This window comes from Rhineura floridana, chromosome 11 (assembly GCF_030035675.1).
Source record: "Rhineura floridana isolate rRhiFlo1 chromosome 11, rRhiFlo1.hap2, whole genome shotgun sequence".
Classification (NCBI taxonomy): Eukaryota; Metazoa; Chordata; class Lepidosauria; order Squamata; family Rhineuridae; genus Rhineura; species Rhineura floridana.
In genome coordinates, this window is record NC_084490.1 from 8,326,259 (window position 1) to 8,353,335 (window position 27,077).

The 27,077-nt window shown below is 49.0% G+C and overlaps 1 protein-coding gene across 3 annotated transcripts; it reads left to right on the forward strand.

Annotated features, from left to right (window-relative positions):
* Positions 1-240: 240 nt before the first annotated feature.
* SALL2 (spalt like transcription factor 2) lies at positions 241-20,624 on the forward strand. 3 transcript variants are annotated; one of them, XM_061589923.1, is made up of 5 exons: positions 8,810-9,090; positions 9,526-9,561; positions 12,219-14,578; positions 16,689-17,146; positions 20,308-20,624. In XM_061589923.1, the coding sequence occupies exons 1-4, from the start codon at positions 8,985-8,987 to the stop codon at positions 17,118-17,120; spliced, it is 2,934 nt and encodes a 977-aa protein (XP_061445907.1). In that variant the 5' UTR covers positions 8,810-8,984; the 3' UTR covers positions 17,121-17,146; positions 20,308-20,624. The 3 variants fall into 3 exon arrangements, with proteins under 3 accessions (XP_061445909.1, XP_061445907.1, XP_061445908.1); XM_061589925.1 differs by lacking the exons at positions 8,810-9,090; positions 9,526-9,561 and adding an exon at positions 241-426; XM_061589924.1 differs by lacking the exon at positions 9,526-9,561.
* The last annotated feature ends 6,453 nt before the right edge of the window (positions 20,625-27,077 follow it).

Genomic DNA, 27,077 nt, shown 5'->3' on the forward strand with positions numbered 1-27,077 from the left:
ACCTTGCGTCCTTCCACCCCAGAAGCAGCTGCATTTCCCACCGATGGAGATGGGATCGCTCCAGGGAATGAAGGAGTTAAATCTGCCTTGTCTCTCTGTCTCTCCCCCCCCCCTTTCAATCCCTGCTAGTACAAAAGAAAAAGAGTGTTCAGAAAGATTAAGAGTTTTGCTTTTACAATGAGGTCCACAAAGGAGGAAGGCGTGTCCCTTGACTATGTGAGTGTGAAAGAGGAGGAGGAGGGGGGGGGGTTGCAGGAGGGATCCCATTCCGGAGAGAGAGGGATCAGGTGCCCACTGGCTCCCCACCAAAGAGAGAGACTTGGGGTCCCCTCCCCACCCCCCACCCCGCAGGGATGTCTCGGAGAAAACAACGGAACCCCCAACAGCTCATCTCCGACTGCGAAGGCTCCACGGCCTCTGAGAACGGTGGGTTCCCGGAGGGGAGGGAGTTTTTTGGGGGGGTTATCTTGAAAAGTTCTGGCAGGTGCCTTAGGTTTGGGGGGCGGCAGTAGCGTGGGAAAGTGTGCTTTTTGGGGAGGCCATGTCAAGATCTGGGTGGCAGGGAAGGGTTAGGAAGGAGGCGAGAGGGAGAGTTTTGTTTCCACACTGGAAGGAAGTTGTTAAGAAACTCAGAAAGTATGCTGGTTGGGGCGGGGGGGGGCGCTTAGACCTCTCTGCAGCACACTGACACTCTCAAGCACATCTCTCTAGGCACATTAGTTCTGATCACCTTGCAAATGTGCCGTGCTAATACAATGGGTCTGTCTCACTTGCGCACAGTCGTATAAGAACTTTATCTTACCTACACACACTTACACACACATACCTATCAGAGACCAAGGCAGACCCCATCCAAATCTCTTTAAGCACTCGTTACCCTAATGGCTTCTCTAGGAAGCATGAGTGATGATCAGATTTAAAAGGGAAAAAATCAACACGGTCGCCAGCAAGGGTCCCTGGGTTTTCAAGGCCCTCAAGACCAACTCAATGATGCTTACATTTACTTTAGCGTGTTGAAAAGTGTGGAACAAATATTATCCTGGTCATCGCCCGTGTGGTGATGTTTACACTGTAAGGTCCTTGAAGGCGGAGGCCTATCTTATTCTTCAAAAAAAATGGTCATGTATACAAGTGGTTTGATATAAATAAAACTACCATAAGCCTTCCAACAACCCTGTAAGGTACAACAGTATCCGCATGATGCTCATTTTCCAGCTTGGGTGGACAGAGCTGAGGGCACGAAAAAAGCGCTTCACCTAAGGCCACCTAACAGGTTGGTGGCTGAAGGCCTTTCCAGCGCACGTTCCAAGCTAGTACTTTACCCCACCTCTGAGTCCCATAGCCATCAATCCTTTAGCACCAAATGACCCACAGATATACACACCCGTCGACCTATGCAGAACCAGAGCTCATTTTGTTACAAGCAGAGAACAGGTGCCTTGTAAAAAGGTAACAGCAGAGCTTAACAACTTCAGATGACTCAAAAAAAGTGAGCCAAGCTGCATTATACAGGATCATGGAACAAGAAGGAGGTATCTCCACTCAGTCTGTCCTAAGTGGAACATTCAGCCTGACCTCACCCAAGATATTTTCTTCTAAAGCACAAATAATCCTGAGAACAGAATTTTACCCCTCACAGAGCTACAATTCCCAGCACCCTTAAAAAAAAAAGCTACACTTCCCATCTTTCTTTGGGGGAAGTCATATGCTTTAAATGTGTAGTGTGTACGCAGCCTTAAAGCCAAATCCTAGGCACATTTTCTGAGACACAAGTCCCATTGTGTGCAATGGGACTTACTACCAAGTCTTGAGGATTGCAGCCTTGCACACTCTGACCAACACCATTTGGTTGCACACATTCTAGTTCCCCATGCACTCCAAGGCTACAACCCTGTGCACATTTACTTGGGAGAAAAGCCCCACTGACCACAGCATAACTTTCTTCCAAGTAAAATTAGCTTAGGATGGAGCTAATGCATTGATTTTAAATAAGGCGCACACACAAGAATTCTGCTGCCTGTTGTATACTCCCTCGTTCATGCACAGCCAATCTGTTGCACCCACTACTGCACCTCTTCCACAGATGCCCAGTGGTCCTGCCCCCCCCACTGTCTCCCACAAACCTGCCACATGCTCTCACATGCATCCCACCACGCCTTCATGCTCTCGGATTCATGTTCTAGTGCAATCACACGGGGTCTCTCACACTCTGTTACACACAACTAGGTTATGTGCCCTCCTGCGCACTCTGCCACCACTATTTTCTCCCCTGCTTATGCGCCATTTCATGTGTGGCTCCCAAGGGCGAGGAAGACGGTCACGCACATGTGCATTCTGTCACACTTCCTCACGCACATATTTTTGCCACACACTGCTTCTTTTCTCTTTCTCTCTCTCTCTCCCTCTTTGCTTTTTGTGCTGTTGCTAAGTAACTCCCTGAGTCCTAGATAGTCTCTCTCTTGTGTTAAGTGAGATCTCTTTTCCCCCACCCTGTGTTTTTTTTTTTTCCCTTTTCAGTCCTTTGCTTGTGGTGACTGGACTGGCTTGACTAGAGTCCAGCTTCCTCTAAGAGTCTGTGCTGAATAGAGAAATGAGGAGGGGGCATACGTGTGGATGGAAAGGAGCTGATGAGATGTGTCCTTTTGCTCCTCTCCAAAGGAAAGAATAAATTTCAGCTGCAGCTGAAGACCAACAGGTTTATGACGCATGAGCTTTCTTAAGCAAACTTCATCAGATGTGTGTATGTGTGTGTGTGTGTGTGTGTGTGTGTGTGTGTGTGTGTGTGTGTGTGTGTGTGTGTGTAGAGAGAGCCAATGTGGGGTAGCAGTTAGAGTGTTGGACTACGACCTGGGAGACCAGGGTTCGAATCCCCACACAGCCATGAAGCTCACTGGGTGACCTTGGGCCAGTCACTGCCTCTCAGCCTCAGAGGAAGGCAATGGTAAACCCCCTCTGGATACTGCTTACCATGAAAAACCGTAAGGCAGTACATTTCCTCTGTGTGCGTGCGTGCGTGCATGTGTGTGTGTAGTGATGTGCAGCCCAATCCTAAGCATGTTTACTTTGAAGGTTTGCTTCCAAATAAATGTGCATAGGAACTCACAGTGGCCTAACTCCTTCTCCCCGGTCTCCTATTTTATCCTCACAACAACCCTATGACGCTGAGAGATGGAGACTGACCAAAAGTCACCCATCATGTGGGGACTATGAACCTGGGTCTACCCAATCCTCTGCTGAGGCTTTTTAAGCAGTATGTCACAGTGTCACTCATGGGTCCAAGGGTGTGGATTCTGGAGTTGCGTGTGTGGAAAATGAGTTTTACATGGTGAGACTGAAAGATGGAGCACACCCTAAAAACAGGAGATACCATCTTAATTCATGCCACAGAAACCACCAGCTGTGGCAGTCATCTAGGTTACATCCGCACAGTACATTTAAAGCACTCTTATACCACTTTAAACAGGTGTGGCATTCCCCAAGGAATCCTGGGCACTGTCATTTGTTAAGAGTGCTGGGAAATGTGGTTCTGCGAGGGGTCTCCGAACAACTCCCAGCACCTGCAACAAATGACAGCTCCCAGGATTCCTTGGGGTAGCCATGACTGTTTACAGTGGTGTAAGAGCGCTTTGAAAGTATGGTGAGGGCAGGGCCGGTTCTAAAGGGTGGCCATGTGGGGCACTGGTCCAACGGCCCCTGGAGCTACAGGGGACCCCTCAGCCACCCCTCCGCTCCCCTTCCACGATCCACACCACCCCCACGCCACCCCACCTACCTGTCTGCTGTCTTTTACCATTGCCCTTTACGAAGATGGCAGCTGTGGTTTCCCTAAGGTAGTGAAGTCCCTGCTGCCTTCTTAGTTGATGGCATCAACAAAGATGGCGGCGGAGGCGTCATCCCCTTAGGGAAACCGCAGCCGCCATCTTCGTTAAGGGTAATAGTAGAAGCAGACAGGACTTTGGGATCTTTGGGATGAGTTAATCTTCATGATTTTGTCATCTATTATATGCTGTATATGTAAATGTTTTTATAAATGTACTGATGACTGTCCAGTATTTTATTTATTGAGATTAATGTGACTGCATTTGATACTATTGTATTTTATCCCATTTTAATGTACGTCGCCTAGAGTGGCTATCTGCCAAATAGGCGACACACAAATTAAATATTATTATTATTATTATTAGGTGGGGGCATGGGGGGCCACGCACGCACACACACACACAAACACACACACTGGGGCCCAGGGCAAGCTGATGCCCAAGGGCTGCGGCATTCCTGGAGCTGGCCCTGGGTCAGGGTGTGACGCAAGTCTACAACATGAGGACTGCCCAAAGTTCTGTGGCAAGGGCCACAGCTCAGTCGCAAAGCCCATCCAGGGCCTCTCCATCTGGCCCTGGGGACTCCCAACACCGCCTCTCTTCTCCCCAGTCCATGCTCCTCACTGGCCCTGGTTTGCATGCTACATGGGAAGTAGAGCACTAGAGAGAAGTCCTCCTAAATTCCTAGACTGTTCTGTCCTCCATAGATCCTAACATGTAGAAATGGGGAGAGGCCGCAATCCATTGGCAGAGCCTTTGCTTTGCATGCAGAAAGCCCCAGTTTCAGTCCCTGGCATCAGTGGGCAGGCCTGGGAATAAAAACCCGTCTAGATCCTTGGAGAACTGCTGCCAGTCAGTGTAGGCAGTACTGAGCAAGATGAACCAATATTCTGACTTGGTGTAAGGCAGATTCCTGTGTCCCTAAATTGCCCTACTGTTCAAAGGTGAAATGTACATTCAGTGCTCCACCCACTTTTACCTCTGGCCTTGCCCACCACTGGTGTTTGGCCTCCGGAAAGTTGCACAGAATGGAATGTGGCCCTCCAGCTGACAAAAGCTCCCCGCCTCTTCATTAACCTCACTGCCGCACCATCGCCACCAGGTAGGGTTGCCAGGTTCAGGGCCTGAGACTGATCCTGTATCTTTAGGAGAAGAGAGAGTCAGCCAAGTGCAGGTGTTCTTGCAACACTGTAATGGGAAAAAACACAAGGTGGAATTCTCCCTCCCCCCTGAAAAACTTTTAAAGATACAGAAGACCTCTTGGTTGCCAGGCCCGGCCTCCAAGAGGTCTTCTGTATCTTTAAAAGTTGTGCAGGGGGAAGGGAGAATTCTACCTTGTGGTTCCCATTACAGGGTTGCAAGAACACCTGCACTTGGCTGACTTTCTCTTCTCCTAAAGATACAGGATCAGTCTCAGGCCCTGAACTTAGCAACCCTACCACCAGGAGATGACATGAGCTGGGGCCCTGTGCATGCTTACCTGGGATAGAAGCTATCTTGAAGGCAAGAGACTTTTTCTCCAAGTCAATATGCGTGGGATGGAGATGTAATGGAGATACATGATAACACAGGCTTGTAAAATTATGTACGGTGTGGAGAAAATGGATAGAAAATGGATTGCTCATTGAGCTATATTTGAACATAAAAATGTAAGAAGAGCCCTGTTGTTCAGGCCAGTGGCCCATCTAGTCCAGCACCCTGTTCAGACAGTGAACCAGATGCCTGTGGGATGCACACAAGCAGGACCTAAGCGCAAGAGCACTCTCCCCTCCTGTGGTTTCCAGCCGCTGGGATTTGGAATCATACTGTCTCTGGCCGTGGAGTAGAGCATAGCCATCGTGGCTAGTGGCCATTTATTGCCTTAGCACATGGGTAGCTGACTAATCCCCTTTTAAAGCCATCCAAGTTGGTGGCCATCACTGCCTCCTGTGGGAGTGAATTTCCATACTTTAACTATGCGCTGCGTGAAAGCTGCGTGCTTTTTTTTGTCTGTCCTGAGTCTTCCAGCATTCAGCTTCACTGGATTTCCCCGAGTTCTAGTGTGATGCGAGAGGGAGAAAAACTTTTCTGTATCCCCTTTCTCCATGCCATGCATAATTTCACATACTTCTAAAAAGCCCCCAAAGCTGCAGCCTTTCCTCATAGGGGAGTCGTTCCATCCTCTTGATCATTCCGGTTGCCCTTTTCTGAATATGCTATGCGGAGTCCACATTCCCCAAGTATCTGAAGGCGTGTCTTGCCCAATGTCGGCCAACCTGGGTGTTGGCTGTAACTCAGTGACAGAATATCAGAAGGTCCCAAGTTCAATCCCCAGCATCAACCTTGGAGAGCCACTGCCAGTCAGTGTAGGCAATACTAAGCTATATGGGCCAATGGTCTAGCTCAGAATAGGACACCTTCCAATGTTCCTACGTGTTGAAATCTTCAGGAGGGACTTGGCTTGTGGGACCTGCAGGGAGCACAGTCCATGGGGCTACTACATGAAGCAGGGCCTTGTGCATGGTGGCACCCCAACTATGGAACTTCCTCCCTGTTGAGATCTGCTTATCCACTTCGTTTGCTTTTAGATGATGGATGAAATCTTACCTCTTTTTCCAGGCCTTTGGGGTGTATTGTAACTGGTCATATTTGTACAAGTCAGTATTGGCTGTTTTGGTGAATCTGTTTTATTATTCAGTGTGCTTTTACTTTTGTTTTTAGTACTGGGATTTTTTATTGTTGTAAGGCACCCTGGGCTCTTGCAAGAAGGTTGGGGCGTAAGAATAATTAACAATACTGCACTGTGTAGTAGAACGGTTAGAGTGTTGGACTAGGACCTAGGAGACCAGGGTTCAAATCCCGACTCAGCCATGAAGCTCTCTAGGTGGACTTTGGGCCAGTCACTGCCTCTCAGCCTAGTCTACCTCACATGGTTACTGAGAGGATAAAATGAGGGAGGGACACCCCCTTGCACTCCTTGGAGGAAAGGTGGGATATAAATGTAAACTTTAAATAAACTTCAGTTACTTATTTCAGACGGACTTGGCAATTCTGTGTCAAGTAAAGAACTGGCAGCTGGGAGCTGGCTTCAGCCGTGGTCCTGCAAGTGCATCATGATGGTGATGAGGGCTGTAATTCAGTAGCAGAGCATCTACCTTGCATGAAGAAGGTCCCAAGTTCAATTCCCGGCATCTCCAGAATCTACGTAGGGCTGGGAGAGACCCGTCTGAAACCCTAGAGAGCTGCTGCCAAGTCAGTGTAGGCAATGTTGATCTAGGTGGACCAATGGTCTGACTCCACGTTCCTATGAAACTCTGCCTTCACCTTCATCCCTTTTTGCTTCCTCCATCGGCCTGCAGAACAGAGCTGTTTCTAGCGAGCAAAGCCACTCAAATGAAAGGGAGCCAAGGTGGTGGTTGTTTATTCAGAGAGAGAGAGAGAGAGAGAGAGAGAGAGAGAGAGAGAGAGAGAGATCTGCGGTTTGTGAGCTTGAGAATGCCAGTTCTACCTGGCACTCTGGGACCGTGTCTGTTCTGTGGGGTTAGGAATGGGTTTGTTCAGTGCGGACCTTTGCAGAGGTCTGTTCCATGAAGTATTTTCATTTTTTTACTAGCGGTCTGTCCCTGATTTCTCAGGAGGCTGTGTTCATGTTGACAGTGGGTGCTCTTCCACATATTACACAGTGGTCAAAAGACTTAAAAAGGTGACCCAGTTGACCTTGGCTCTCTTAATAAGCATGGCCTAGTTCATACAAGCATGAGTGACTCTTGATCTCTCTCTATCCAATGGGGTATCAGTGGGGTAGAGCATCTGCCTTGCATGCAGAAGGTCCTGGGTTCAATCCCCAGCATCTCCAGATAGGGCTGGGAGATCATCCTGACTGAAATCCTGACAGCTGCTGCCAGTCAGTGTAGGCAATACTGATCTAGATGGACCAGAGGCACTTTCCTGTGTCCCTGCAACTCCTGAATGTGTTATTTATTTCACAATAAGTTGTGAACTTGCCCCGCTATAGTGCATTGTTTAAGATGGTCAGAGATTCCGTGGAAGTTCTCTCTTTAGCGTCTGAATCTCTGAAGGTCCATTCACACATGCAAGGTGTGATTCGACGTTGCGGCCCTCAGGCTCTGCTGTGTGCATGGCATACATGTTTGCAGCCACAGTTCTATCCCTAGATGTGTTTACGGAACACAGCTCAGTGGTTGAGCATCTACTGTGCATGCAAAAGGTCCCAGGTGCGATCGCTGGTGTCTCCAGATAGGGCTGGGAAAGGCTCCCTGCCTGCAAACCAGAAGAGCTACTGCCAGTTAGTGTAGACAATACTGGGCTAGATGACCCAATGGTCTGTCCCAGTATAAGTCAACTTCTTAAGTTTGTTCCAACTGTTTCGAGTGTGCATATAAAACATCTTCTGTGTGCCATCATCACGCACAGAAAAGTAACAGGTGGATGTGCTACCCTGTTTGGAGTGATGGAAATGGATCTAATGGGAGCTCCACTCCTTCAAAATGGATTGTTAAAGATTTCTAACCTGCCTTTCAGGAAAAGCCAGTATGGTGTAGTGGTTAGAGTGCTGGCCTAGGACCTGGGAAGCCATGTTCAAATTCCACCCGCACACCCACTGGGTGATTTTGGGGCCATCTCTGACTGTGTACATTTAGTGCACATGACTTCTCCCAAAGAATCCTGGAAGCTGTAGGGGAGAAGCACATGGCTTGTATGCAGTCAGTATCTCTGGTCTAACCTACCACACAGGGTTGTTGTGAGGATAAAATGGAGAGGGAGGAGAACCATGTGCCTTTGGAGGAAAGGTGGGACGTCAATGCAACAATAAAAATATATATAGCTGAAATACGGCTGTTTACAAAACCAGAAAAAACGGGCCAGTTTTTAGGGATCCTAAAAAGCAGGAATTTTTCGCCTCTCATTTCGCAGCTCCCCACCCCATTCACGCCCGCAGCTTCCTTTCTCGGTCTCCCCGCGCCCGCTTCCATCTCCAGGTGCGCTCCGCGGCCAGGGCGCACGGGGGCGCAGCGTCCCCCTTTCCTCGGCGCCCTCCAGACACCAGAGGTCCCTGCTGCGGCCGGGTGGGAGACGCTCTCGGCAGCCGATCGCTCGTCTTGCCGCTCCTCCTTCCTCCTCTTCTTCCTCCGTCCTCCGGGATCGGAGGCGGCCGGGCGGGCCGAGATGAGCACCTCCCGAGGGCGCGGAGAGCAGCAGGAGGCGGCGGCGACGGCGACGGAGGAGGACGGAGCCGCCGTCGGCGGCGACATCATGATGGGAGAGCCTGCAGGTGGGCGCCTCGCCCTGATGCTGGCCCAGCAGGCTGTGGAGGGGAGAGGGGGGGGCGATCTCCTCCTCGCCCCACTCCTTCAGGGACGACAGAAGGGCCTCCTAGTAGCCGGGGTGGAGGGTAAACAGCGGGGCCCAGAGTCTTTCCCTTGATCCATCCACCTCTCGTGCGCTCCCTCCTGCGTTCCGCCCATCTCATCCAACCATCCTCGCCCTGCCCGCTTCAGTTTGTTGTTTATCCTGGCCCTTGATTCACCAAGCAGCCAGTCAGTCTCCCCTTTCTGTGCCACGGCGTGTTTGTGTCTTTCCATGCCCATTGTCTCTTCTCTCTCCTGCCTTTTACCATCCCCGAGAGGAGCACCCCCGCGAGCTGGTCTCTAGGAAGGTCGCCGATCATTTTGAGATGATTCCTCCTTTCTCTTCTTTTTCGTTTTAGAGAGAAGGATGTATGAATGGGCAGACCCTTGCAAAGGTGGGTTGTCGAATAAGGAGTTTTACAATTAAACTAGTTGGAGGGAGGTGGGTTGGGCTTTTCGATACTGATTTCTAAAAATAATTTTTAAAAGTTTCATGGAGATTGACACCTTTCTCTTTCTTGAAAGCACGTGTGTGCTATTTGCCTGTCTTCTGTTTTTGATTCCTTCCATTGTTAAGCCTTGGCCATATTTGCAGGTTTTCAAGAATGCAGGTTTGTTTTAAAATGATGGCAATGAGAACTAGAAGCATTGCTTGCTTTACCAGTGTGGAGGAAGAGGATAAATAAAAGTTTTTCTCCCTTTGTGGTTAACACCAGAACTCTGGGACATCCAGTGAGCTGAATTCTGGAAGGTTCAGGGCAGACAAAAGAAAAGGGAAGCATTTCCTCATGCAGCATGTAGTTAAATGATAGAATTTGCTCCCATGGGAAGCAGCGATGGCCACCAACATACATAAGCACATAGGAAGCAGTTCATGAGTTTTCTGCCTGTTGTAACCATCATAATGTGTTGTGCTTGAGTTCAAATGGTAGTACAATAACATACAATATTAGAAGTAAAACAAGCAGTAAAAATAAATATGACTATTTAATGTGGACGTGCCGCAGACTGCTTGAATGACGCTCACAGGGCCATGGACAACTTGGGAACCTCTGGCCAACACTGGCTGGCAGCATCTCTGCAGGGTTTTAGGCTGGCTGTTCTCCCAGCCCTATCTGGGGATGCCGGAGATTGAACCTGCAACCTTCTGCGTACAAGGAAGATGCTCTGCCACTGAGCTACAGCCCTTTTCCCAAACCTGAACTGCTTTGAAAGAGGATTAGACAAATTTGTGGAGAATTTTGATTGGCCATTGATGGCTACTAGCCACAATGGCTATGTGCAGCCTCCACAGTCGGAGGCAGTATGGTTCTGAATACCAGCTGCTGGAAACTACAGGAGGAGTGCTCCTGCGCTCAGGTCCTGCTTGTGGGTTTCCCAAAGGCATTTGGTTGGCCATTGTGAGGATGGGGTGCTGGGCAGGAGCCACATTCGCACCTTACATTTATTCCACTATTACTCTTCTTCAAACAGCTATGGTTTCTCCCAAAGAATCCTGGGAAGTGTAGTTTGTGAGCGGTGCTGAGAGTGACCCCTTTTCCCCTCATGAAACTACAGTTCCCAGAGTTCTCTGGGAAGAGGGCCTGACTGTTCAACCACTTTGCCAATTTGTAGCTCTGTGAATAGGGGTTTCTCGGCACCCTTCAACAAATGATAATAGTGGAATAAACGTATGCTGTGAATGTGGTCTGGATAGGCCACTGGTCTGACCCAGCAGGGCTCTTTCTATGTTCTTGGTCTTTTTCTTTTTAAAGTGAGTATTTGCCAAACCAGGTTCTTGTGCTGGGGTTTTGTGTTTGTCTGTCTTGCATGGCAGTCAGCTGGGGTGTGGGTGGTAATGCGTTAGAGGAGACTCTGTGGCAGGATACTTGTTTTGCATGGAGAAAGTCCTGTGTTCAATCTGAGACATCTCCAGTCTAAATAACCTCCAGTAGCGGGACTACAAAGATCTCTTGTCTGGAATCCCAGGCTGTGCACATGCCATACATTTGAAACACGTGCCTTCCCCCAAGAATCCTGGGAACTGTAGTTTACCCTGCAAAGAGCAGCAATTCCAAGCACCATCAACAAACTACAGCTCCCAGGATTCTTTGGGCGATGTAACATGCTTTAAATGTATAGTGCATATGCAGCTCTGAAATGCCACTGCCAAGCATGCTCTGAGCATTGGCGAAGCTCCCTGGGGATTATGGGAGTTATAGTGCATCAACATCTGGGGGCTCAGGGTTGCATTATATAATTTCAGGATAAGGTGGGCTCATACCTTCGTATATGTTCACATCTAAAGATTGCACCCTTTGGTAGACCTCGAGCAGGAAGAGGGTCATAACATAATTTGGAGGAGATATCAATGAATGACTGTTGGCCTCAATGGTTAAATGGATCAGCTGCCATATACTATATCAGACTCTTGGTCCATCTGGCTCAGCATTGCCTACACCAGCCTTTCCCAACCAGTGTGCCTCCAGATGTTGTTGGACCACAACTCCCATCAGCCTCAGCCATTGGCAATGCTGGTTGAGGCTGATGGGAGTTGTGGTCCAACAACATCTGGAGGCACACTGGTTGGGAAAGGCTGGCCTACACTGACTGGCAGTGGCTGTCCAAGATTTCAGACAGAGAGTCTCTTACCTGGAGATGCTGGGGATTGAACCTGGGACCTTCTGCGTGCAAAGCGGGTGCTGTACCGCTGAGCTACACTATACCTCTGGATATGTCTGGCATATCTCTGGATGCCAGTTGCTGTGGGGCAAGCAGAGGAAGAGGGCTGTTGTCTTCCTGCCTTGCTTGTAGGCTTCTCAAAGTTACCCTGGCTGGACACTGTTGGAAATAGGATTCAGGAGTAGATGACCCTCCAGTCCGATCCAGTAGGATTTCTCTTAATGCCTTTCATTGGAGAGCCTATATATTTCTGCTGAGTAAAATGTGTGTGTGTTGTAACTGATTTGTATCTGAGCTGCATCCTTCCAGTGCCATTGGTTGAGCTAGTTATTGATCTGAAATAACCGCATCCCTTTTCTGTCTCTCTCTCTCTCTCTCTACCTGTCTGCAGGAGATACTGGGGACGAGTCAGCCCCACTGTCCTGCCCTGCCTGCCGTAGCAACTTCAAGGATCCGTCTGAGTTGTCGGCTCACGTGGATTCCTGCTGCCCGGAACAGCCCACCTGCTCAGCCGCTGCGGTGGTGGCAGCCGCTCCAGCCATTGCTGGCCAAGACCACTGCAGCATCTCCTCCTCCTCTTCCTCTTCCTCTGTAGAAGTCCGTCCCGAGAGTCCTCAGAGCATGGACGTCGAGTCTGGGCCGCTGCTGGCAGACCCAGCCCAAGAAGCAGCCCTTCCCCGGCCTCCTCCCCCACCTCCCCCCACGCTGCCTCCCACCGCTGCATCCGTCCCCGCAGGACACCTCAACATCCCCCTCATCCTGGAGGAGCTCCGCGTCTTGCAACAACGCCAGCTGCACCAGATGCAGATGACGGAACAGATCTGCCGCCAGGTGTTGCTCTTGGGGTCTCTGGGGCAGGTGGGCTCCCCAGCGCCTTCAGCAGAGCCAGCCCCAGGAGTGCCTCTCCCTCCCAAGCCCCCCTTGCCAGTCTTTTCCATCAAGACAGAGCCGGGGAGGACCCAAGCCTCCAGCTCCCCTGAGGTCCCCAAACCTGCTTTCTTCCACCTCTACCATCCTTTTCCCGGCGGCGCTAGAGTCCCCAAGGCCGAGCAGCTCTTGGCGCCAGCCTTCCCCGCTGCTACAGGCATCCTGGCGGCTCAGTGCTTAGGCGCCGCCCGGGGTCTAGAGCAGGCGACATCGCCGGGGCTCCTACGCCAGAAGAACGGGGGAGGAGGGGAGAGCAGCTTGGAAGAGAAGCCGGGGGGGCGCCACAAGTGCCGGTTCTGCGGCAAAGTCTTTGGCAGCGACAGCGCCCTCCAGATCCACCTGCGTTCGCACACAGGCGAGCGCCCTTACAAGTGCAACATCTGTGGCAACCGCTTCACCACTCGCGGCAACCTTAAGGTGCACTTCCACCGCCACCGGGAGAAATACCCCCACGTCCAGATGAATCCCCACCCAGTCCCCGAGCATCTGGACTATGTCCTCACCACCTCGGGGTTGCCCTACGGCATGTCGGTGCCGCCCGAGAAACCTGAGCCCGGAGAAGAGACCACTCCTCCGCCCGCTGCCGAACGCAAGGCCCTCAGTGCCACCGAGAGTCTGACTTTACTCTCCGGGGCCTCCCCATCGGCAGCGGCCCAGGCTTTGCCTAGCTTCAACAAGTTGGTTCTGATGAAGGCAGTGGAAGCTAAAGGGAAGGGGGATGAGAACACCCCGCCGGAAAGGGAGACGGAAAGTGCCCGGCTTCAGCTGGGGAAGTTGGTGGGGTCTCTGCCCAGTTGGGCCTTGTTGGCCAACCACTTCAAGGCAGGCGCCGCTGTGGGGCCTTTCCCCTACGTGCTGGAGGCGTCGCCCTCGGAGACCTCCAAGCTCCAGCAGTTGGTGGAGAAGATTGACCGCCAGGGCTCTCCGTCGTCGTCCCCCTGCTTTGCCCCTGTCACTGCCGCCCAAGCTGTGGCTGGCTCCTCCTCCTCGTCTTCTTCCCTGCCCACTTCCTCGGGGCCCAACCAGTGTGTTATCTGTTTGCGGGTCCTGAGTTGCCCTCGGGCTCTGCAGCTCCACTATGGGCAGCATGGAGGGGAGAGGCCTTTCAAGTGCAAGGTGTGCGGGCGGGCCTTTTCCACCCGGGGAAACCTGCGGGCGCACTTTGTGGGCCACAAAACCAGCTCGGCTGCCCGGGCCCAGAACTCTTGCCCCATCTGCCAGAAGAAGTTCACCAATGCCGTTAGCCTCCAGCAACACGTCCGCATGCACCTCGGCGGGCAGATCCCCAACGGGGCGCTCCTCCCCGAGGCCCCTGCATCTGAAGGGGCCACCCTGGGGGAAGGAGAGAAGCCACAACCGCAGCACCAACCACAACAGCAGGCCCCTCCACAGGATGAGGAACTGTCGGAGGAGGAGGAAGAGGAAGAACCCACTGATGAAGACTCCTTGGAAAGTGGCGGGGAGAAAGTCGAGGGACCCTCCAGCCCCGAACAGGAAGCTCCACCTCTCGCCAAGGAAGGGGAGGAAGTGGTGCAGGTGGAAGAGGGAGGCACCAGCGCTGCCTTGCCATCGGGGCCCGGAAGCCCTCAACGGCCCATGCAGGAAGGGGAAGAGAAAGCAGAAATGGAGAAAGGGGAAGGAGGAACGCTACAAGAGGAGGAGGAGCTGCAGGAAAAGGAGAAGGGAATGGGTGGGGAAGGCCCGTCGGAGAAGCAAGAAGGCAGTCAAGCAAAAGACGGGCCAACGCTGGTTTGTGGGATTTGCAAGCAAGGCTTCCCTGACAGGGCCACGTTGCGTAAACATGCGCTGACTGCCCACCACCAGGTAAGAGCGAGAGACTTCTGCTCTTAGTGTCTCCCAAAGCAGAGCTTGGAAAAGTTACTTTTTTGGACTACAATTCCCATCAGCCCTATCCAGTTTTTTTCAGCTGAAGACCTATGTCACTATTACCAGGCTGTGGGGAGCAGAGGAACCTACTTCATACTGAATCAAGACCATTGGCCCACCTTTCTCAGTATTGTCGACTTTGACTGGCAGCAGCTCTCCAAGGTTTCAGATGGGTTCCTCCCAAACCTACCTGGAGATGCCAGGGATTGAACCTGGGACCTTCTGCATGCAAAGCAGATGCACTACCCCTGAGCTATGGCCCTTCCTCAAAAGGGGTCTCAGCCGAAGGCCTGTGCTGCTATCCCTAGGCCGTGGGGACACTCTCTTCTCTAGATAGCTTTTGTGCCACAGAAACTGTGCTTTGTCTCACTCTAGTGGTCACTGTCCCTTGTGGTTATTGTGTTAGGCCCAGAAGTGGTACTTCAGAAGTGGCTGCTAGGCAACAGAAAATCATGGCTGCCTCAAGGTGCCACCCAGATGTTCAGGGCTCCTCAGGCCACGAGAGAACCACAACTCTGCGTGTTTGCACTGCACAGTTAACTCAAATTAACTGGCATGAGGAAATCTGGGGGTTATATTTCTAACGCACTGTCCCAAAACAACAACACCCAAGGCTTCTTGAAGAGAGTTATTACTGTATCCTTGATACTGTGGGTAGTATCCAAATTACCAGGCATGGCTAACTTAGGTCCATTGTTCAGTGGGTCTACTCCAAATTTAGCTTAGTTGAATCCATCCCGTAATCCCTAGGGATTCAAATATGTTGATTTGTTGCCCGACACACAGGACCTCTCAAGTTTTAACACAATAAGCTCTGGTGAATAAAGTGTCTGCCTTCAAGTATAACTGGGAATTGTAGGGGTTTTTTTTAGGAATGCTGAAACCTTTGGCAGACCCACACACGATGCATAATTTCCAGAAGGGAAACTGTGGTGCTTCAGAACAGCTTTTTTACAGTTTGCCACTTGGGATCAAATGTTAAGTGTTGTCACATTACGGAAGGGCCATAGCTCAGTGGCAGACCACCTGCTTTGCATGCAGAAGCTCCTTGATTCAGTCCCAGGCATCTTCAGGTAGGCCTGGAAACATGCCCTGCCTGAACTCCTGGTGAGCCACTGCCACTCCCAGTGGCGGGGCATTGGATCCGGCTGCCATCCCTGCGGGCCGACTTTGACAGGTGGGCGCCATGATTGAAACCTCTTGCAAAGGGACTTCAGAAGCATCGCTTCAAAGGTCCCTTTGCAAGTGGTTTTAATGCAGAACCCTTGCAAACAGACTTCAAAGTGACGGCAGCTTGACGCTGCGTGTTGCATATGACGGGTGGGTTTGGAGGAAAAGGCTTGTGAGCCGAATTGGGACCCCTGGCCTGGCCTAAGGCCCAGAGGCGGAGGTTCCTCAACCCCTGTATAGACAGTACTGCGCCAGTTGGACAAATGGTGTGACTCGTAGGAGCCAGATTCCTATGCTCTGTCAGGTTCTATCTATCTATTTGGGAAATGGCTGTAGTTCAGAGTAGAGCATCTCCTCGGCATGGAGAACGCCCCAAGTTCAATCCCCAGCTTCTCAAGGTGGGGCCAGCAGGCACTCCCTGTCTGAGTCCCCATCTGCACTGTGCATTATACCACTTGAAACAGCCGTGGCTTCTCCTCCAAAGAATTGTGGGAGCTGCAGTTTGTGAAGGGTGCTGAGAGTTGTTTGGAGACCCCTGTTCCCCTTGCGGAGCTACAATTCCCACAGTTCCCTGGGAAGAGGGATTGGTTGTTAAGCCGCTCCGGGAACTTCCTAACAACTCCCAGCACTCTTAACAAACTCCAGTGCCCTGGCTGTTAAAGTGGTGTGATGCTGCTTTAAATGTATAGTGCAAAAAAGGTATCGTGCCTGGACCTCTGGAGAGCCTCCGTTCCTCAGTGTCGACAAATGGCCTGACTCTACAAGGCAGGTTCCTATGTTCCTGTCAACACTGTGTCCCCTTTTGGGGGGGGGGGAGTGACAGCCCCGTATGATGTCTGTGTGAAGTGTCCATCTAACGCCTCTCTCTCTCCGAAAGGTTAATCTTGGCGGCCACGTCTGGAGCAGCACCCAGGCCCGACGTGGACGGCGCTTGCCTTTAGAAGGCCCCATGCCTGTGCTGACGGGAGGCCAGGTCAAGCTTCAGGATTTCCTGGGACGAGACATACCAGCCCAGCTCGTGGGGGTGGGGCCCCTCTCCTTCTGGAACCAGTACACGGCCTTCCTCTCCGGAGGCCTGCCGACCAAACCAGCTCATGGGGCAGCCTCTTCTTCTTCCTCCTCCTCTTCCTCGGCGTCCAGCGTGGCCACACACGGCCTCTTGGGATCTAGTATTGCACCTGCTAAGGTGGCCTCCGCTGAAGCCAAGGAGAAGCCACCAGTGGGATCTCTGCTGCTGCTGCCACCGCTGCCGCCACCAACCCCGGCTCCAGAGGTTGCCCCCGAGAGCCAAGGAAAGGGGGAAAAGTAACTCAGTCTTGGCGGAGCCCCCATGAGGTAAGGGAGCACAGAGGAGGCCACCAGGGCTGCAGCTCTTGCAAGAGTTCTTGGCTGGATGACTAGGTGGTCTCTGCCATGGATGTGTGTGCCTGCGTGTGTGTGCAGTGCCTTGCAAAAGTACATAGACCACTGACCAATGTTGCCATTTGAATTACAAGTGGTGCATTGTACATTTCCCAAAATACGAGTGTCACCTTACAATAAATAAAATATCATACAGAATGCAATTACAATGTACCGTTTGCAATTCAGTAATATGAGAGCATTGGTCGGGTCTGAGTACTTTTGCAAGGATTGATTGAAACTTTATTTTTACCCCACCCTTTTTCCAAACTGGAACTCAGGGCAGCTTACAAATAGAACTACATGTAGTTAAAAACATAGAAAAACATACAATTAAAATACAATTAAACTATGCACAACCTTAAAACCTTAAAAGGCACTTAAAAATCTAAAAACAATTTAAAATAATACAAATAATAATATAAAACAATAAAACAAGCCTTGTAAAGCCCAATCCTAAACACCTTCTATCCCAAAAGCCTGTCGGAATAAAAAAGCCTTTACTTGCCGACGGAAGGATGGCAAGGAGGGGGATATTCGTGCTTCCCTAGGAAGGGAGTTCCAGAACCTAGGAGCAGCCACCGAGAAGGCCCTATCTCGCGTCCCCACCAATCGCACTTGCGAGGGTGTTGGGACTGAGAGAAGGGCCTCTCCTGAAGATCTCAGGGCCCGGGCAGGCTCGTATAGGCGCTCTGTGTGTGCGTGCGCGCAGCGCGCGCGCTTTTAACTGTTTTTAGTTGCTTTTCTTTTGTACGTCGGCTTGACATACATATGTGGAAGGCGACTGAATGATTGACTGAGGCATTTTTGAAGCTTCGCCCAAATTACACGATTGGAATAAACACTTGCAAACTGGGTGCACGTTTGCAATGCAAAATTTGACTGGCGGTAGAATTCGTATTTTTCTGAATTCTTGAATGCGGGGTGCACATTTGCATTATTTTTTCCATGTGGAATTTGACTGGCTGTCGGGTTTACGGTTCTGTTCGTAGCCGCAGGAGGCTTGGATTCGTAGGGTGCTGACATCACATGTAGGAGCGGAGCGGGGGGATGGAGGCTGTGATGAACAGCAACCTGAGTTCCTCTGTACCGTTACCGTACTGAGGAATTCCACCCCCCTGCTGTCTGCCCAGTTCACCATCTCTGGTTTCTAAGGCCCCATTCACAATGTATCAGCTGCTGAAAGCCAGCTTGATGAACTGAGACTATGCACATCATAGGTTGGGAACCTGTGGCTCTCCAGCTGTGCCTGGGCTCCCAACTCCCAACATCCCTGACCATTGGCCAAACTGGCAGGGGCTGATGGGAGATGGAGTCCCACAGTCTCTGGAGGGCCACAGGGTCCACATCCCTGCTGAATGCCAACCCTAAGCAACAGATTTCACACATGCTCATCCATGTTGCCGGTGCCGCCACCGCCACTTGCCTTTCCTCGGTTCCTCTTGAGCAGGAAGCACTCTGAAGGTGTGCGTTTTAAACTGGGAATGGATATTTTGCTGCAACCCCACAGACCCCCCCAACCTGAACAAGATTCTGCAGCCTGCACTCCCCTATTTTCCCCCACCGCACGCATCCTTGAACAAGAGTGTACCAAATTTGACCCTGGCAGTCTGACACATGAAGAGATTGCTCGTTGGGTCTTTGAGAGAGAGACATCCAAAGATATAAGTCGGAGAGATTTTTATTACCTTTTAAAAGGAGGAAGGGTACAGGGAGAAAAATCAATCAGATACCAGGGGAGGGGAAGCAGAAAGCAGATTTCTCCTTCACCATCACGGTGACGCTGGGAAATTTAATTGTGCGGCCTGTGCAATTTAATTGTGCAGATTGCCATGTTACTGTTCAGTTGGAGGCATTTGGAGACAGGCATAATAGAAAACCCTCCTTCTTGTCAACACTATGGCACATTGACTAGCCCAAGGGTAGGGAACCTGTGTTCCTCCAGATGCTACTAGACTACACCTCCCATCATCCCTGGCCATTGGCCATGCTGTCTAGGGCTGATGGGAATTGGCAACCCAGCACTATCAGGAGGGCCCCAAGTTCCCTAGTCCTGGTTTAACCCCCGGAAGTCACTTTAAAAAGTGCAAACCAGAGTGAATGTTCTTCTTCCCTTCTTAGGCATGCAAGATGATGCTCAGGACATGCCTGGGGAGGACTCGGCCTTTAGGAAGAGCCATAGCTGGGTGTTAGAGCATCCACGTTGCGTGAGAAGGTCCCAGGTTCACTTTTTGGCATCTCCAGGGTGGGCTGGGAGAGAACCCCACTTGAAATCCTGGAGAGCCGCTGCCAGTCAGTGTTGGCAGTACTGAGCTGGATGAGCTAGTGGTCTGACTCAGGATAAGGCAGCTTCCTATGTTTAGGGCTAGGTAGGGAAATGTTAAAGCGGCAGGCACTGCGTGCATGGTTTGTACATTCCCGACACAAAGGGGGTTTTCACTACATTGTTTGGCCCTCATGACGAGAAACTTCCATACCCTAGAGTTAGCAACTCCAGAGTGGAAGTGAGGGTAAATTATTGGGTGTTTTTGAGTTTAGTGAAGGAAAGAAGGAAGCATAACTCATTGCCACCAGCCTGGGAATGGCTGTCCTTCGAACGCTGCCTAGCCTCCTGTTCAATGAGCCACAGTGGCTCATTGAATACCTCCAGGAAGCCTCTCGGAGAGGCGCAGAAGACCCCATTTTTGGTGTTTCCTGTTTACTTGAGGGATATTTAGACTGCTCTTCAGCCAAAAAAGGCTCCTTGAGTGGCTAACAGATAGCAATAACAAAACAGGCCCTGCCTGCAGGCTTACACTCTAAAAGACATGACACAAAAGGAAAAAGGGATGAGAAGGAAAGAGGAGAATGAGCAAGCGCAGGCACCTGTTCTTAAAAGTTACAACATTCTCATGATGGCTAGATTTTTGAAAGGCTGGCCATTGTCTTCCGGATCTGCTTTTCAGGAAGTTTTATGTGATCAAAGCAGTCAACATTTGTGGGAGAGGGGGAGTCAAAGTAGTGATTTGTGAGTGGCAAAGGCAGATGGGTGTGAATAGGGGTTGTCTTTAATTTTTTCTTTGTCTCTAACTTTTTTTCTTTCCCTTCTGTTCCAGGGGTAATTGTTCTAGCGGTACCCAGGCTGGCGGGGAAATCCCAGTCCCCTCCCTCCCCAAGCACAGCCCTGCAAGGAGAAGAGGCTCCAGTCTAATTTTAGCAACATTTTAGTCTTTTATTTTTAAAATGTAGCTTGGACATCCGTCTGCCAGAAGTCAAGATCCTGATGCAGTACAGGGGAGCACGGAAACCGCCCTGTACCCTGGGGCAAAAAAGAAAAAGTGGATCATTTTTAGTTTAGAGCAGGATGGCAGACGGTCCATTCAAGCAAAGGGAAGGACATCTTGAATTCCCCAATAAAAGCAGTTTGACAGAACTATCGGGTCTTTGGGTCTTTTTTTTTCCCCCTGGCAAGGGGTGGAGGGGTGACTGGATTAGCCTCCTGATGCAAGCCCAAGGGGTGAATCTGCGGGTTAAGAGGATTCATCTTCATGTACACTTTGGATATGCAGCACTCTGTCCAGAAGGGGGCAGCTCTGAGTACAGAGTAATCAAGAGGGAAGGTGAATCTGGGCATAGCCATGAAAGCAGTTTCTTCCCTCGCTGCAGTCTCTGAATAAGGGATGTCACCTGATTGATGAAGCCTTAAATTATATGTTCATGAGTTTTAATCCTTTAAACGTGCATATAGTTGTTGTTGTTATGTGCCTTCAAGTCGATTTGGACTTATGGTGACCCTATGAATCAGTGACCTCCAAGAGCATCTGTCATGAACCACTGTTCAGCGTGTAAGTTCAGGTCTGTGGCTTCCTTTCTGGAATCAATCCATTGCTTGTTTGGCCTTTCTCTTTTTCTACTCCCTTCTGTTTTTCCCAGCATTATTATCTTTTCTAGTGAATCATGTCTTCTCATTATGTGTCCAAAGTATGATAATCTCAGTTTCATCATTTTACCTTCTAGTGACAGTTCTGGTTTAATTTGTTCTAACACCCAATTATTTGTCTTTTTCGCAGTCCATGGTATACGGAAAGCTCTCCTCCAACACCACATTTCAAATGAGTTGATTGCACATAGTTGCATATGAATAAACACAATAGCTTTTGAGGTAATATCCAATGCAAGTCCTATTCAGAGTAGACCCACTGAAATGAATGGACATTACTAACTTAGACAGCGTCCGCTGCTCTGAGAACTCTGTGTTCTTAAATGATGCACTCTCTGTTTTAGAAAAGACATCCCCTCTTAACCAGGATGGAAGGCCTCTCCTGAGCTGCCAGTTTTTATGTGTTCTGGTATTACAAATAATCAACTTTAAAAAAAAAAGAACTGATTAAATGGTAAAGCCCCTTTTTAGTTGATCACAAGGTTTTTGATTACCTTGATTAATCAAATGCAAAGATGTATCACTGAACACTAAAGTCAGGATCATTCAGACCATGGTATTCCCAATCTCTATGTATGGATGTGAAAGTTGGACAGTGAAAAAAGCAGATAAGAGAAATATCAACTCATTTGAAATGTGGTGTTGGAGGAGAGCGTTGCACATACCATGGACTGTGAAAAGGACAAATAATTGGGTGTTAGAACAAATTAAACCAGAATTTCACTAGAAGCTAAAAGGATGAAACTGAGGTTATCATACTTTAGACACATAATTAAAAGTTGTGCAGGGGGAAGGGAGAATTCCACCTTGTGGTTTTTCCCATTACAGTGTTGCAAGAACACCTGCACTTGGCTGACTTTCTCTTCTCCTAAAGATACAGGATCAGTCTCAGGCCCTGAGCCTGGCAACCCTACTCTGATCAGCACACTACAGTCACCAGTGCAAATTTCCCATGAACTGAAATAAAAGCAAATGTTAATACAATTTTGGTCATGCAAGTCAGCGGAGCCAGCTCTCCAAATGCAAATGAACTTCTTGTCCCAGGAGTTCAGTAGATAGCTTACGACAGGGTGTCCTCATGAACCAGGTGATTGCCTGGATCACCTGCCTCTATGAATCAAGGCTAATCTCAAGCATTTCCCTATGTTTGGGTGAGTGCTGTTGGTGGGGTGAGATTAGGCTCGAAAGGCTGGGGAATAATGAGGTGAAAAAGATGAATGATGCATTGTTGGAGTAGAAGCCTGCAAGCTTTGGTGGTTCACAGGTCTCTTTCTCAAGCAGGGTCATAGAATCATAGAATAGTAGAGTTGGAAGGGGACTATAAGGCCATCAAGTCCTACCCCTTGCTCAATGCAGGAATCCAATTTAAAGCATACCTGACAGGTAGCTGTCCAGCTGCCTCTTGAATGCCTCCGGTGTCGGAGAGCCCACCACCTCTCTAGGTAATTGGTTCTATTGCCGTATGGCTGTAACAGGAAGTGTTTCCTGATGTTCAGTCCTGTGAAACGTCTGCCATGCTGGCCTCAAGTGAGTTGCTCCAGCAACAAGAACTCATTTGATTGACTTTCCAACTCCTCTCAGGAAGAAAGAGGCAGGCAGGAAGAGGTGGCCACCCACTCTAATGAGCCTTTCTGAATCATGAAGGGGCAAGGAGGAGCAAAATAATGACCTCCCCTTTTACTCCCCGTATCATCGCTTCCTAACTGATACCATCTTACCCCTTAAATACTAGGTAGGTCACTGCATCCCCAGGAGATTTTCTCCTTCAAGTCCCAGGAATATCAGATGCCCACTCCACAGCAACTCAGAGCAGGGCTTTCAGTGTGGCTGCCCCTGCTCTGCGGAACCGCATCCAAATGTAGCAGACGCCCACAGTCTCTGTACTTTCTGGAAACAAGTGAAGATATTTTTGTTTCAAGGCCTTTTTCCAGCTGGATGAAAAGGTCTCTCTGCTTTAAGTGTTCGTTTTGTGTTGTTTTTAAAACCTATTTTGGCAAGGGGGGGAGTTGTACTGGTTTAAAAACTACTTTGGCTGTTTTTATGATATGACTAAATCACATTGAGACATATATGTAAAAGTTGATTCAATAACATCATCATTTTTATTAATAACAAAAACAACCACAATTTATTATTATTATTATTAAGAAACTGTGCCTTTACATCCGCATTTGGGTGACATTTGAAAAAATATATAATCTGCCACGCTAAAAAAGTACCTTTGTGCCATATTTAAAAACCTCTTTTCTGGGGTCAAGGAATTATTATTATTATTATTATTATTATATTTATATCCCGCCCTTCCTCCCAGCAGGAGCCCAGGGCGGCAAACGAAAGCACTAAAAACATTAAAACATCATAAAAATAAACTTTAAAACACATCAAAACAAAACATCTTCAAAAGCATTACTTAAAAAAAGCTTTCAAAACTTCTTCTAAGATTAAAAACATTTTAAAAAAGAAGGTTTAAGAACATATTAAAAAGCAATTCCAACACAGACGCAGACTGGGATAGGTCTCAAAAGGCTTGTTGAAAGAGGAAAGTCTTGGAGGAATTGCCTTGTGGCATCCAATTTCTGCCCCTCCCATCAGTTACGGATAATGCCATTTAGCGGCTTATGAGATCAGGCCCTTCCGTTGTCACAGTTTCAGCCTGGCAGCCCTCCAAAGGGGGGGAGCACTTTCTTCTCAGAACTAATCCTGACTCCCTGTTTACCATCCTCATCTTTGCTATTATTCATCCTCCAGATTCCGGGGGGTGGGGGCTGTGTTTAGTCTTTCAGCTACCACGAGACAAGTCATTGTTGCCACTTGAAGAACTAGTAAATTTGTGATGGCATAAGCTGTGGTGGATTTCAACGCCATCAGATGCATGAAGTGTTAGGCTGCGTTACAATAGATTGTATGGTTGGGCTGGGGAGCAGGATCGGACAGTGCAGACAGCAAGGTCAGAAGAAAATGAAATGCATAAAAGTCCAGAGGGTGATAAGTACCTAATTAACCGGGGTAATTAACTGACAAGACAGCTAAGAACATAACATAAGAACATAAGAAGAGCCTGCTGGATCAGGCCAGTGGCCCATCTAGTCCAGCATCCTGTTCTCACAGTGGCCAGCCAGGTGCCTGGGGGAAGCCCGCAAGCAGGACCCGAGTGCAAGAACACTCTCCCCTCCTGAGGCTTCCGGCAACTGGTTTTCAGAAGCATGCTGCCTCTGCCTAGGGTGGCACAGCACAGCCATCACGGCTAGTAGCCATTGATAGCCCTGTCCTCCATGAATTTGTTAATCTTCTTTTAAAGCCGTCCAAGCTGGTGGCCATTACTGCATCTTGTGGGAGCAAATTCCATAGTTTAACTATGCGCTGAGTAAAGAAGTACTTCCTTTTGTCTGTCCTGAATCTTCCAACATTCAGCTTCTTTGAATGTCCACGAGTTCTAGTATTATGAGAGAGGGAGAAGAACTTTTCTCTATCCACTTTCTCAATGCCATGCATAATTTTACACACTTCTATCATGTCTCCTCTGACCCGCCTTTTCTCTAAACTAAAAAGCCCCAAATGCTGCAACCTTTCCTCATAAGGGAGTCGCTCCATCCCCTTGATCATTCTGGTTGCCCTCTTCTGAACCTTTTCCAACTCTATAATATCCTTTTTGAGATGAGGCGACCAGAACTGTACACAGTATTCCAAATGCGGCCGCACCATAGATTTATACAACGGCATTATGATATCGGCTGTTTTATTTTCAATACCTTTCCTAATTATCGCTAGCATGGAATTTGCCTTTTTCACAGCTGCCGCACACTGGGTCGACATTTTCATTGTGCTGTCCACTACAACCCCGAGGTCTCTCTCCTGGTCAGTCACCGCCAGTTCAGACCCCATGAGCGTATATGTGAAATGAAGATTTTTTGCTCCAATATGCATAATTTTACACTTGTTTATACTGAATTGCATTTGCCATTTTTCCGCCCATTCACTCAGTTTGGAGAGATCTTTTTGGAGCTCTTCACAATCCTTTTTTGTTTTAACAACCCTGAACAATTTAGTGTCGTCAGCAAACTTGGCCACTTCACTGCTCACTCCTAATTCTAGGTCATTAATGAACAAGTTGAAAAGTACAGGTCCCACTACCGATCCTTGAGGGACTCCACTTTCTACAGCCCTCCATTGGGAGAACTGTCCATTTATTCCTACTCTCTGCTTTCTGCTTCTTAACCAATTCCTTATCCACAAGAGGACCTCTCCTCTTATTCCATGACTGCTAAGCTTCCTCAGAAGTCTTTGGTGAGGTACCTTGTCAAACGCTTTTTGAAAGTCTAAGTACACTATGTCCACTGGATCACCTCTATCTATATGCTTGTTGACACTCTCAAAGAATTCTAGTAGGTTACTGAGACAGGACTTTCCCTTGCAGAAGCCATGCTGGCTCTGCTTCAGCAAGGCTTGTTCTTCTATGTGCTTAGTTAATCTAGCTTTAATCATACTTTCTACCAGTTTTCCAGGGACAGAAGTTAAGCTAACTGGCCTGTAATTTCCGGGATCCCCTCTGGATCCCTTTTTGAATATTGGTGTTACATTTGCCACTTTCCAGTCCTCAGGCACGGAGGAGGACCCAAGGGACAAGTTACATATTTTAGTTAGCAGATCAGCAATTTCACATTTGAGTTCTTTGAGAACTCTCGGGTGGATGCCATCCGGGCCCGGTGATTTGTCAGTTTTTATATTGTCCATTAAGCCTAGAACTTCCTCTCTCGTTACCACTATTTGTCTCAGTTCCTCAGAATCCCTTCCTGCAAATGTTAGTTCAGGTTCAGGGATCTGCCCTATATCTTCCACTGTGAAGACAGATGCAAAGAATTTTTCAGCTTTCTTTTTACCAATCCCCTCATTTTTGTGAAGTTTCCTCTTTTGAAGTCAAATGTGACCGTGTTGGATTTTCTTGGCAATTGGCCATTTACATGTATGTTTAATTTAATAGCACTGTGGTCACTGCTCCCAGTCGGTTCAACAACATTTACATCTCGCACCAGGTCCCGGTCCCCACTGAGGATTAAGCCCAGGGTTGCCGTCCCTCTGGTCGGTTCCATGACCAACTGGTCTAGGGAATAGTCATTTAGAATATCTAGAAACTTTGCTTCTTTGTCATGACTGGAACACATATGCGGCCAGTCTATGTCCGGGTAGTTGAAGTCACCCATTACTACCACATTTCCTAGTGTGGATGCTTCCTCAATTTCACATCTCATCTCAAGGTCTCCCTGAGCATTTTGATCAGGGGGACGATAGATCGTTCCCAGTATTAAGTCCCTCCTGGGGCATGGTATCACCACCCACAACGATTCTGTGGAGGAGTCTGTGATGTTCCTATATTAATGTATATATGATAAGTGTTGTTGTTTTAGAAGATACATGGTAAGTGGAGTGAAAGAGGAGGGGGAGTGAATGGGCAGTAGAATGCGAGATGATTGGCTGAGTGTTTAAAATGGCTGAATGTATAAAAGGAAGAATGAGAGTGGAATCTGGGGGGGAGAAGAGAAAGAGTGGATTGCTTGGTGGGGTTTAGAGAGTTGTTTGCCAGGAGGGAGGTGGAGTTCGGATTAGTATTGAGTAAAACCATATGCTTATGTGCCTTAAGAAGAAATCTTGTTAATCTTGTTAGCTTTGTTATCTGTAATAAATACTTAATTTGGTTTACCAAAGGCCTGATCCTTGGCTGGGGTTTCACAGACCAGAAGGGAGGGTAAGGTAATGACCAAGGCTGAAGGGGAACTGTAACAAATGGTGGCAGCGGTGAAGAGAATAACAATACCAGTATTCAGAGTCTCTGGGAATACTAGTATTGGGACGTTACTGGTGGTTGCCTAGCAGGGGGATCTGTTGAGATCTGTGCTAGAGCGGATAGGTAAATCATAAGAGAGTGCGGTCCGGACTGGTGGAGTCCCTGGT